At 53.7% G+C, this 12,542-nt stretch overlaps 1 protein-coding gene across 1 annotated transcript in view; it reads right to left on the reverse strand.

Moving 5' to 3' along the window:
- Trappc9 (trafficking protein particle complex subunit 9) overlaps positions 1-12,542 on the reverse strand; it is a 451,464-nt gene that overhangs the window by 68,144 nt on the left and 370,778 nt on the right. The window contains exon 21 of the mRNA XM_069991461.1: positions 7,517-7,607. Within this exon, the coding sequence (XP_069847562.1) occupies positions 7,517-7,607 (91 nt within the window). The remainder of the gene's footprint in view (positions 1-7,516; positions 7,608-12,542) is intronic.

The following is a 12,542-nucleotide window of genomic DNA, read 5'->3' on the forward strand; positions in this document are numbered from 1 at the left end:
GACGTACGATGTGTGTGCATGGGGGGGGGGGGGTTGTCTTGTAAAGAAACAATGGGAAAACCAAAGGAAGACTGAAATTCGATCACTAACTCTCAGTGTGTCGCCCACTTCACCATTCGCTTTTTATTTAAGGGACAGAACACGGCGAGGATGATGTGACATGGGCTGAGTGGATTCCATCAGACAGCTTTGATTCCGATGCCAGCTCCGTGACTGCCTAGTCACAGAGGAATGAGGGGACCTTGGTTTCATCTCTGGAATGAGAATAAGGCACCGTTCCACAGGCCTGCCGGCAGCAGAGTTCCCAACAGCCAGTGTATCTGTGGGGCTGTGAGAAAGACCCCTCCTCACCCCTGCCCCAAAACTATTCTCCTGCTCTTGGGGGTCAGTCTTAGGAAACAGAAAGAATCCTGGATCTGGATTGAATCCGTTTACCCACACAAGGCCTGCCCCATGGGCTGGGGTCAAAGGTGCTTTGTGTTAACAGTTACTGGCCTGCCCTATGTGACTATAAGAAGCCCTGGAAGGCAAAGAACACCAGCATCCTCGGATGCTGAGACTCCACGTCAACAGGCTCAGGGCTGCGGACCAGCTCTGCAGGAAGCGCATCTGTGAGCTTTGCCTAGAAGCTCTTGTGGAGCTTTGGAACTAAGAAGCCCACAGAGACCTGGGCTTAATTTATATCTGCACTAATAAGCACAGATTCAAACAGCATCTAAATTCCCTTGATTTCATTGTGATTAGGTGGCAGCAGAAAAAAACAAAAACAAAAACAAAAAAACCAAAAAACCCTGAGGGCCAGCAAGAAGAGTCGTGGTCACAATGAAGGCCGTCCCCGTGGGGCCTGGCGGGCAGGGCTGGCTCTCTCCATCGTGGGGAGAGGGGTCCCCTAGGGTTCAGGCTGCAGGAACAGACTTTCTCCCTGGAGAGGGACCATTTATCTCACCCCATCACTCACTGAATGTGCATTTGCCGAAGGCTTAGTTTTCACTGGTCATGCAGCAGCACTTGCTTTGTGCTGTGAGCTCAGAGAGTGTGAGGCAGAAACGGGTATGTGGGTAGGGAGCATGGAGCAGAGCAGGTGCGGGGGCCGGGGGCTGGGGTCGCCGGGGTCTTCCTGGGCCTGAAACACACACGAGTGTGAGCCAGCTGGGAAAGGGAAGGAGAGAGGGAGGCGGGGAACGGAGACATGGGAGCAAAAGCATCCATCTCAGCAGCCCGCAAGCCCCCGGCCCGCAGGAACCACACCTCACGGGGGATCCCAAAGCACAAGCTAACAGTTCTCAAAAACTGGAAGGAATAACTACACTTATATCTGACAAAACAGATTCTAAACTAGAATTAGTCAAAAGAGACAAAGAAGGTCACTTCACGTCAGTGAAGAGAAAAATCCATCAAGAAGAAATAACGGTCGTTAACAAACATAGTAAGTGTTGGCATACCCAAGAGTTCATTAACAGATACTTCTGGACTTACAAGCAAGAATAGACCCTAGCACAGTAATAACAGGAGACTTCAATACTCTAGTCTCCCCAATGGATAGCTCATTCAAACAAAAAAATCAACAAAGAAACCTTAGAACTAAACGACACCACAGAGCACACGGACTGACAAGGCGTGTACGAACAGAGCGCTTCACCCATCAGCCCCACCGCACGCCTCTTCTCAGCAACTCAGGGAACTTCTCCAAAACTGGTCATATTTTAGGTCATAAAACACGATAACAAATAAAAGCAAACAAATAACTCCTTATATTCTATCAGACCATCATGGAGCAAAAGTAGAATTCAACAGCAAAAAAAGAACCTACAGATAATATTAAAATTCATGGAAACAGAACAACTCATTGTTGAATAATCATTGAAGAAATAAGGAGGAGAAAATAAAGAATTTCCTGGAATGTAATGAGAATGAGTGCACAAGCTACCAGAGCCTCAGGGATACAGCAAAGTCAGTGCTAAAAGCAAAGTTTATAGCTATGAACACATACATCAGAACTTTTGTTTTTGCCATTTCTTTTGCTTATTTATCATCTATCTGTCTATTGCTTGGTCAAGTGTGTAACCAATCTGTTAATAAGGTGGGTTTAGCACATTAAGATGTCAGTGTGGATTTCTTTAATATCATTTAAATAGGGATACAGGTGGACCCATTGTAATAATGAGACGTACAAGTCGTTATGTCGAAAACGAACTTTACAACTTTGGTGGAGGGGGAAGAGTTTTAAAAACATAGAATCCAAATGGGGAAGGTCTTTCTCAGAACCATATCAAAATAGATTTTTTTTCAGAGATGGCAGCAGAAGCAGGGTCTCCCTCACAGTGGCGGGGTGCTGGCCTCTGCCCCCCCCACTTCTTCCCTGACACCTGCACTGGCTCCCGGCCTACAGGCAAATGGATGGGGACAAGTGGTCTGGCGCCGACACGGGCGGGTCCCCAACCCTCTCAGGCAGCGACGGGGGGCTTCGTTTGTTATTGGGCCCTGGCCCCTCATCCTGGGAGCGGATGGTCAGCAGATTTTCATCGGAGAATGGATGAATCTGTCAACCCAGAAGCAGTGAATGCCACATGAGCGTCGGGCGAACCTTCCTCTCTGAAACCATTTCTGTTTGTGTGAAGGGAATCGTAATGCTAACCTCATGGACTTGTGCAGGTTCTGGAATGGAAGGGAGCTGTGGGCCCAAGGCCCCCTTGGTGGGGGGTGGGGGTGGGGGTGGGAGGGTGGGGGGGAGGGGATCTGCAGAGGCTGGCGCGGCCTGCGCCCTCCTACGTGGCAGCTTTCGCACCAGAGCTCAGACCTTAAGCAGACAGGTGAGCGCAGCTGGAGAATGTGTGCCAAGAACACACACGGCACCATGTCTTTGCTGGACGTCTATGAACGACGGCACAGTCACAGATGCGTCTTGAAAGACCCAAAGGAGCCGAAAGGAGAGCGTGTTACCAGTTGGCGAAGGCAGGGGCAGGCGGCTCCGCACAGCGGTGAGACATGCCAGGCAGTGTGGCAGGCAGCTAGCCACTAGCCCCTGTACCCACTGTCTACGGAGATGCCCAGAAGATGGAGCTCAAAGTAGACAGCCAGGGAACAGCCTAGTTCTGCAGCCCTCCTGCTCCCCGTGCTCTTCCCACCCGGAGGATGGGATCAGCATAGATACACACACACACACACACACACACACAAACACACACACACACACGATCAGCATAGATACACACACACACACACACACACACACGGGATCAGCATAGATACACACACACACACACACACACACACACGCACACACACTCCTACTAAGACGTATCTGGGCAGCTCCAGCCCAGGCCCAGCTCTGCCTTGTGAGTCCGGCCCAGCTGTTGACCCTCCAGCCTCCCAGCCCAGAACCTCAGCTTGCTTCCCAACAAGCTCGTGGGAAGGGAGTGCCGAGGCCAGCCAGGCACTCGTGGAGCGCCTCTTTCCGCCAGAGGACAGCACTCCTCCCTCATAGAGGCTGGGGAACCCTGCCCCGTTACAAATGCAGAGACGGAGGCTCAGAGAACCTAAGAGCAGCGGAAAACCGACCAACCGCAGAGGCCCTACCAAAAGTCAATGAGCTAGACTGGACGTGCAAGCCGGCTGGCGCAGCAGCAATGCCGTGCCTGTGTCAGAAACCGATTCCCCAGCACGTGTCAGAGTTGACAGCTTCACTGTCCACCGAGACCCGGTCAGGTGCCAGCACCTTCTGGGCAGTTGGCCAGTTACCCCTAAACAGACAGAAAGGCTTTGGGTGTAAGCTGGGGTGTATAAGGCCAAACATTTTTGAAACCATCTCAGAGTTCACCACCAGAACAAATACCAAATTATCTTGCATTCATTTAGCTGGTGCCAGCAGTTCATGCTTGGAATATCAGATGCTTGGGAGGTAGAGATTGGAGGGATCACGGTTCTAAGCCAACGCAGGCAAAAAGTTCACAAAACCCCATCTCACACATAGCTGGGCGTGGTGGCGCATGCCCGTCATCCCAACTATGAAGGAGGATGAGATTGGAAAGATCACAGTTCCAGGAAAGTCTGTGCAAAATAAACAACAATAATGAGGCCCTATCTTAACAGAAAAGGCCAGGCTGGATGGCACGTGCCTGTCACCACAGTCACAGTGGGAAGTCTAAACAGGAAATCACTAGGATTTCACTGGTGGACACCAGCCTGGAATGTGCCAGTGCTCCCGATGTCCATGGCTGGCAGGATGGCAAGCCGGGGGACCACTAGGAGGGCAGCGTTTGGGGAGGGACCCATCTTTAACCTGGCAACTCTGTAACCAGAAAACGGGGACAGTCAAAAAATCAAACCTTGTGTCAAAAGATGCCCACTGGAAATAGTCAGATCTGATCCTGGTTAGATACACTGTGGCTGTGCACGCGGGGACTAGCAGGCACTGTCCGTGGGCTGCTCTCGCATCTGGAGAGGGCCCTGGGGCCTGGGCAGGGCTCCCCTGAGACGCAGCTGCCTGCCGCTGGCTCTCCAAAAGGCCTATTGGGTCTGAACGTTAGTACTGTTTTCGGAAGCCGCACACTGCTTCAGGATATGCGCTAACAGAGCCTCTGGCAGCAGCCCGGCGGGCCTGGGAACTGTGTCCATGGGTCACCGACCTCTACCAACTGACACCCAGAAGAAAAGAACCCCTATGAGGCACCCCCTGCCAGCCGTCTCCGGAGAGTCCCTGGCAGGAGGGCGGAGGGCAGCGGCGCTCCCTCGGAGGGGGCCTGGTCCCTGTGACTCTCGTGATGTCAGAATCCAAGCTCTATTCGATTGCACCGGATGTTTGCAGAGCCCCGCTCCTTCTTTGTGCAGCTGGGGGCTCTGTCCAAGCCTAAGATGACCACAGTGGCCATCCTTTACAAGACCTGCCGTTCTCCCCTCTACCCAGCGCGCCTCACGGTGTGTGAACACTCCCCACCCACGGTTCGGCCGCCTGAGCCTCTGAGGCACTGGCCTCGTGCTCAGGTGAGTTCTCAGGTTTCCAGCGCCTGGGGAACCCAAACGGCCGCCCTTCCTCCCCAGCACGCAAATGCCCCTCGACCACTCTCTCCGCTCTCCAGGAACAGAGACATGGGAGATGGCAGCCCGGGCCGACGCTGGCTCCCAGGCAGAGGGAAGCACAGCACCTCTGCCGTCCGCACTCCACGGGGCAGGCCCCCTGTGGAGCCGTCCCCGCGGGGAGCGGAGGGGCGGCCCACACTCCACGGGGCAGGCCCTCTGCGGAGCCGTCCCTGTGGGAGCGGAGGGGCGGCCCACACTCCACGGGGCAGGCCCTCTGCGGAGCCGTCCCTGTGGGAGCGGAGGGGCGGCCCACACTCCACGGGGCAGGCCCCCTGTGGAGCCGTCCCCGCGGGGAGCGGAGGGGCGGCCGGCGCCGTTCCTCTGAGGCTGGGTCAGGAAGGAGGCCACCTGCTGCCCGGGCCCCAGGGTAGGTCTGAGGAGGTGTGCAGAGTACGCGGTGCAGACTAATGGGGACCCCTCCCAGGGCTGGAGGCGCCGAAGGGGTAGACTTGACTCCGAGAACTGAGGAATAACAGAAATAGCTGCATGAAAGGCTCTGAGCTTCTTAAAACACACGTCATCATAACAAATCTTCACCAGCGGCCAGGAGGGATTTATGGTTTCCCAGACGCATTTGCGCGCGTCCTCTCGGGGCCGCACTGCGAGGCGCTGGCGGGGCAGGGCGTCCATGCCATCGTGTCCACGGGAGACCCAGCATGCAGCAGAACCCAAAACCAGCCCAGGTCCGCCCACCCCACCACCTGCCCCAACACGCCCACCAAGCCAGCAAGTAAGTGGGTGTCAGGGCCAATGGCGTTGGAGAGGTGGCATCTCACCGGGCACTGACTGCCTGCCACCGGCATGGCATGCACCAGCCCCACCTGAGCTTCCTACAGGAAAGACAAGACAGAACTCAGGAAGACGCAGCCAGCGGGAATGGCAGGGACTTCCGGGTCCCTGGAGGACATCCCTGCAGGTGACCTGCCAGTGACTTCTCCAGCTGGCATGATTGTCTCCCTTTCATCACTGAGGAACTCAGGCTCAGAGAGGTTAAGGGACATGTCAAATATCACACAGCTGGCACCTGACACAGGGGTGCCTTATCTAGAAAGGCCACAGGGCAAAACTATCTATAAAAGAACGTCCTGAAACTTCTGTAAAAGATGAACTGAGAAACAGCAGGACAGGAATGACACAGCCTTCTGGTGTCTTGGCAGGTTCACGTCCAGCTGTGTCTGCCAGCTCCCGCTGCTCTGCACCAAGAGGTATCTCGAGGCCACCCAGCCCTGACTAACCTGCACGCTTCTCCCGAATTTCTTGACGATGATATACCTTTAAGGAGTGTTCTTAGAACACCTCAGGGAGGGGAGATGAACAGGAAGGACCCTCATTATTGTTGACTATTTAACCTCCCCTGCGTCCGAACCCTTCCAGCCCAGCTGTGATCAGGCCGGCTGCTGGCAGCCGAGCGGCTTGCCGCAGGCTTCCCTACTTGGAAGTAGCCGCGATCATCTTCAAGGCCGTGGAGGGGAGCAGATGGTACATCTCATGGGCACAGGTCCATCATGGGAGCTCGCTCCCTCTTCCCAGGCCCGTGCCTGCCAGTTACAGACCCCCTACCACATAGCCACCCAGTAACACCACACGGCGTCCAGTCCCTCAGTCGCCAGGACAGCTCTGACGCTGTGTAGTCTTGCAGGGAACTGGCTCCGGGTCTCTGCTTCCTCCCCACCTTAGGTCACTCTGCTGTAGGCCGCTGTCACGCATATGCTGGTGGTGTGCTCGCTGGCCTCATGAACGTCGTACTTCCCTGCCAGGGGGAGGCGGTGTGGCCTCCTGTGGCTGGAGGTTAGGTCAAGGCTGGTTCTCTGGGGGTCTGTCCTGTGGTCAAGAGTGTCCAGATAACGGACCCTCCTCCATGGCCAGAGTCTAGTGGAAGTAGCAGGTTGTTCTCAGGTAACCAGGGTACAGGACATTTCGAGCTAGACAAGTCTCTAGGCTTTGGGGGAAGCCATGAACCGCTCTACAGAAACACAGCCCTGTTTGCATTCCTGCTGGGCCAGAGAGGAGGACCGGGCTCCAGGGCAGGGGCCTAGAACCTTCATGTGACACACTCACATGCCATCCAGGGGGCCAGGACCAGGGTGGCACCTTCTGCCCAGCCGCAGAGCCCTCGTGTGAGGAATGGGGGGGCACACGAGGGACGGGATGGCTCCTCCTGGGTGGAGGAGGGGCGTAGCAGTTTCTTAAGTAGAGGAGGAAGAGGAAGAAACTGACTGTTAGCCGCCGATCCCAAGTAGACAATCTGATGTAAAAACGTTCAGGGCACGGTAAAGACTCTCACTCTACAGAAACACTGTGTCTCTCCCTGGGTGAGCTACGCAGAGTTACTCTTTGGTAAAGCATGGATGAGCTCATTTCCGCAAGGACACAAGCCAAGCTTGGGGCTACCCCGGCCCCCGACTCCCTGAGCTTCCACATACTGAGAGAAAGAACTCACCCCACTGCAGAGGCGCCAGCTGCAGGTGCTCCAAGACCAGCTGGTTCAGGAGGCCCTCCACGCTTGCCTCGCCGCTGCGCTTCAGGGATGGGTGCGCCTTGGTCAAGGAAAACATAGGTTCTGACCAGCTCGGAAAATTCTAGAAAATTCTAGAACCAGCCCCCCTAGAGGACAAACCTCCTGTAGCACACGTCTCCACTCTGCTCAACCACATGTTACCCTGAGAACCTGGGACTGATGCAGGGAAACACAGCAGCAAGCGTGTCTCTTCCTCCACCCGAAGTCTGTTCACCTGAGTGACCGTTACACAGGGAAGGGAAGAGCACCGGGATAATTTAATCCAACAACTACTCTTGGAGGGGGAAACAGAGAAAGTTATTTTGCCTTAATAATACATGCAAACTGTGATCGCTGTTCAATATGACCATGTGTTTCTCAACATGTACTGGGTTCATGCTGGCTTCACGTTTGGCACATTAGATGTCTTGATGTGATTATATGTATTATTGCGAACAGTAATACATCTCGATGTAATTACATATATTATTGTGAACAGGCTCACTTAAGCAAGTTCATCATCGAGGAAGTAATAAAGTCTCTCAGCGAGTATCCGTGGATGGAGAAATTCAGCTTAGAAATGTAGACAGAAAGCATCTCCCAGGCATGCTATTAACCAGCCAGTGGTGTGCTCAGAAAACAGTCGATAAGCCTCCTGCCCTTTCCCCTCGAAATTAAATACATATGTTATAATCAAAGTAGAACATTTTAGTTTCTTATGTTTCCCAGAGATGCAAAGTGGAGGAAAAGCCCACTTCCTCCATCGGTGTGGGGTTAGTTCTCCACACATCCAGTGCATCAGGACGAGGGAGGCCTGCAACGGAGCACGGAGGACAGAGGGGCTGGCCCCCGACCGAGCCTTGACGTCGAGAGGCTCACGTGCTGGCAAAGAAAGCAATGAAGAAATGGAAAGGGACACCCGTTGAGTCTGGGACTGCTATGTGGGAGGCAGAGGCCAGGTGAGGCAGAGACTGGCCTCGCCTGTTGGAAGAAGGAGGGCGTGAGAAAGCAGAGCACCCATCCATTGTGGTTTAAAAAGATGCACATTTTTGTTCTCTCTCTCTCTCTTCCTTTCTTTCTTTCTGCTTTCCTTTCTAATTGTAGGCTGTAGGAAATTAAAATCTCCCAATGCAGCACATTCCTCTCTTATAAACATTCGTGTAGGCTCTTGGGGTAGATGGTTTCTGAGGCACAGAGCAGATCCCACCCGACCACGGATGGGGGCTCAGAAACTGAAGCCGAGGAGCAAGGTGGCATATGGGAAATTACAGTGTTTCCGTTGGCACTGGCTCTGGAAGCCCTTCCAATAGCACCAGTCTGTGCTAATACAGCCAATTTCCCTCATGCAGCCTCCTCCCGTGCACCTCTATGAAGCACTAAGCAGGCACAGGGCCCGTGCCCAGAAATGGCCAGGCCAGCTGACAGGCGGCCACTGTCACAGCTCGTGACACAGCGTCACACTGATGAGGATGCTGTTGACTACCTCTTAAATGCACACACTTGACCTCTGTGGCCAAAGGTAGATAAATAATGGGAATGATGACAGGAATTCCTGTCACTCCTGTCACTGCAGAGAAGGTGCCTGTCCACAGGGGAGAGGCCAGGGCTCAGAGTCTAACATGCATCTCCCAACTTGACACCATTTTCAAATTGAGATTTCAGAGCATGCTAGGTATGAGACAGCTAGTATAACATCCACTCACAGGCTTTCAGAAAAAGGAAAAATAACTCAGGCCTCTGGAGGGACAGGAAAGCTGCCAGTGCCCACAAGTGGAGGCTGGGCGCAGGCACCCGAGGGCTTGCTCTGAACTGCCATCTCTCACAGTAAACCTGAACCCAGTGCCATGGCCAGCATCTGACAGCCAGCCCTGGGCTGCAGGCAGGGCTGGGCCTGGGAGGGTTCTGAGGTTGCTTCCTCCCAGCCCAGCTTCAAGCCTCTGGTGAGCTCTCCATGGTGCTGAAGAGTCACAACCTCCCAGCTCCCCCTACCTCCCACCCCCCGCCCCCCCATCACCTTTCCAAATCCCCCATGGGCTGTCCTCTCTGGGACTGTGCTGGTGCAGAGACACTGACAGGCACAGCAGAGGGCTGAAATCACTTCTGGTGCCAGCACAGGGTTTATGCAAATATCCCCGAGCCACACCATTGTTGAGCTGGGCATCCTGGGTGCCAGACCTGAGAAATCTGGAGTCCCAGATCACTTTCTCTTCTCCAGGGGTCATTTTGGATGCCCTTGCATAGAAGAACAAACCCTGGAGCTGGCCACCCTCTACCTTGGTGACACATCTTGGTGACCTGTTCCTTGCACTTCCTGCTGGCCACAGGCACTTGAAGGCAGTGAACCGAGAGGCCTAGGCCTAGCTGCTCAGCATTACCTTCCCCTGTCCTCTTCATCCAATCAGCAAGGTCAGTGCACACCACTGACAGCTGCTAAGCTGTCAGCATTCCCGTGGGAACATACTACCTCTATAGAATAAGAACCACAACCAATAAGGAAGGGGCTCAGAGGATTGCTTCTGGTTCTACATCCTGGAAAAGTGCAGAGTAGTGTCCCATGTCATAGCCCTATGCCCAGCATGCAAGAGGGGCTCAATAAGCACCTGCTGGGTTTTTTTGTTTTTTTGTTTTTTGTTTTTTTTTACTGAGCAACTAGCATGTGCTAGTCATGCTGAGTTATCTCACAGTGTAAGGTCAGGAAGCCATCAGGGGATGGTAAGGAACATTCCCAAGCAGATCCCTCCCAGGAAGCCTGCTGCCTGGCACCATCGGGGCACCATGGCTGTGGGTCAGGAGCACACCTCCAAATAACTAGAGATTTTTCAGGCTTTTGTGGAACCTTAGAAACTGCTCACGTTAAGTCTTGATGAGGACTGTGCCCCATAGGAAGGAACACATGAAGCTCTCCAGAACAGGCCAGGAGGGTTGTGGGGACACGGGTCTGCCTGGAATTCTGGCTGGAACCCATGAATGGTGTGGATTAGGATGCTGTGAACTCCAGGAATGGGCAGTGTGTGTGTGTGTGTGTGTGTGTGTGTGTGTGTGTGTGTGTGTGTGTGTGTGTGTGTGTGTGTGTGTGTGTGTGTGTGTGTGTGTGTGTGTGTGTGTGTGTGTGTGTGTCTGTGTGTGTGTGTGTGCGTGTGTCTGTGTGTGTGTGTGTGTCTGTGTGTGTGTGTGTGAGAGAGAGAGAGAGAGAGAGAGAGGACAGCAAAGGGCTATTCTTGTAATGGGAATGAGAAGTCTGTCAGGTAAAGATCCGAAGCACCCCACCCCCCAGCACCTCCAGCTCTGGGGATCTGCTTTGTACCCCCAGCAACACCAGCTGCCTTGGGTCCAGGTATCTACTGCCATGACTGAGTCCCAAACCAGGCCCGTGATCACGAAGGTGCCTGCCCCCCTAATTCAGGCTCCCAGGGTGGGTGAGCCACACACATTTTTTTCAGAAAGGCTCCAGAAGGAATGGTGCAGGCTGTGCTGTGCAGATACACACCTGGCCCCACACCCACCACACATCAGGGGGAGAGAATACAGCTCCTGAATGGCAGGGGGAAACTGAGGCCTCCATAAGTTGCCCTTGTCATAGTAAATAGAGGAAATGGGGAAAGGAATCTGGAGGGATCCTGTCTCCATGACTTTCTTGGGCTTAAAATCTGACTGGAAGAGAGGGTTACACATTTAAAACAGAACCAAACTCGAGGGCACCTACACAGATGTACTCAGGGAATTCCTGTGCTCCGAGAGGTCTCACTCTCTACTCCTTCACACACTGTAGGGCTCAGAGGGCCATTGCTGACCTGCTCTTCCCTATTAGGAGTCAGAAAACCTACAGCCCATCCAGACTGTTCTCACGCTGGCCACCCCTTCAACGCTTCCCCGAGAGCAGGCGCACAGGAGGCCGAGGAGGACGTGCACTGGTCTAGCTCTTCCTTAATACCCTTAGGTCTGGTTCCCAGAGGCTGGCAGCACAAAACCCCCAAGGCAGGACCTGCAGTGTCCTGGACATGCCCAGTGAGGAGCAGGGGCAACGCCCAGATCACTTCCTTACTCAGCCAGTGCTGCTTCTAACAAGGAGGCTTATCGCACTGCTTTACGGCTCAGCATCCATGGCCCCGGCTCCATCGCACCTGGCACACACAGAAACCTCACCACCACCTGCTTTCCGTTCAGAGCCCTCCTGCCTTTCTCTGTGTGCCAGTCGCGTCCAGCCTGCCTGCTGCTGCTCTCTTCTGCTCAGTACTCTTGGTTCCATCTTTCTGCCGCGCATAGGCTGTCTTTTAGTGCAGCTTCATCTAGGATAACCCCTTGGATCCACCCCCATGCTAGAACCCGCCCCTTCCTTCCTCCCTTTCCTCACCATGTTTTGCAAAGCACCCATTCTGCCCCTAGCATGCAGCCCCACCCACACGTGCCTGTGTGTGCCTGACCTGCACCGGTGCTTATGAGCACCTGCTATGCTTGCTAGGAATGAAAGGCCAATGAGACTCCCCTAATATCCTCTTTACTGTTATTAGTCATCCATCACTATTTACTACATATAATTGATGAATACTGTGCAGAGCCTTAGGGAGGGGCGGGGTCTCTCCACATAGCCCATTTACTTCTGACAGTGCTGGGTGGCTCTTGAAGGATTCTGAGCCGTAGCTGGCCTCAAACTCACTCTGTAGCCCAGACTGGCCTCACACTTGAATCCCTTCTACTTTGCCCCCTTCCCCAAGTGCTAAGATTACAGGTATGTGCTCTCCTGTAAGGCAGACAGTTTTTATTTCACAATCATGTTCTTGCATATCATCTCAGTTAATCTGAGGAGCCATGAATGTTTGCTTCTAAAGCTTTGAAAAGCATAGCCCGATACAAAGGAAAGCAGAAGGCAAATACCATTCCATCTCTCCCTGGCCTTTAGGCACCAGCAGCAAAGCATTTGGTAATGTATCACACACATTAGGAACCACCCAGTAGCATTTGGACTCTGTCT

The sequence above is a fragment of the Dipodomys merriami genome, unplaced genomic scaffold (assembly GCF_024711535.1).
Source record: "Dipodomys merriami isolate MVZ:Mamm:240054 unplaced genomic scaffold, mDipMer1.0.p SCAF_4, whole genome shotgun sequence".
NCBI lineage: Eukaryota > Metazoa > Chordata > Mammalia > Rodentia > Heteromyidae > Dipodomys > Dipodomys merriami.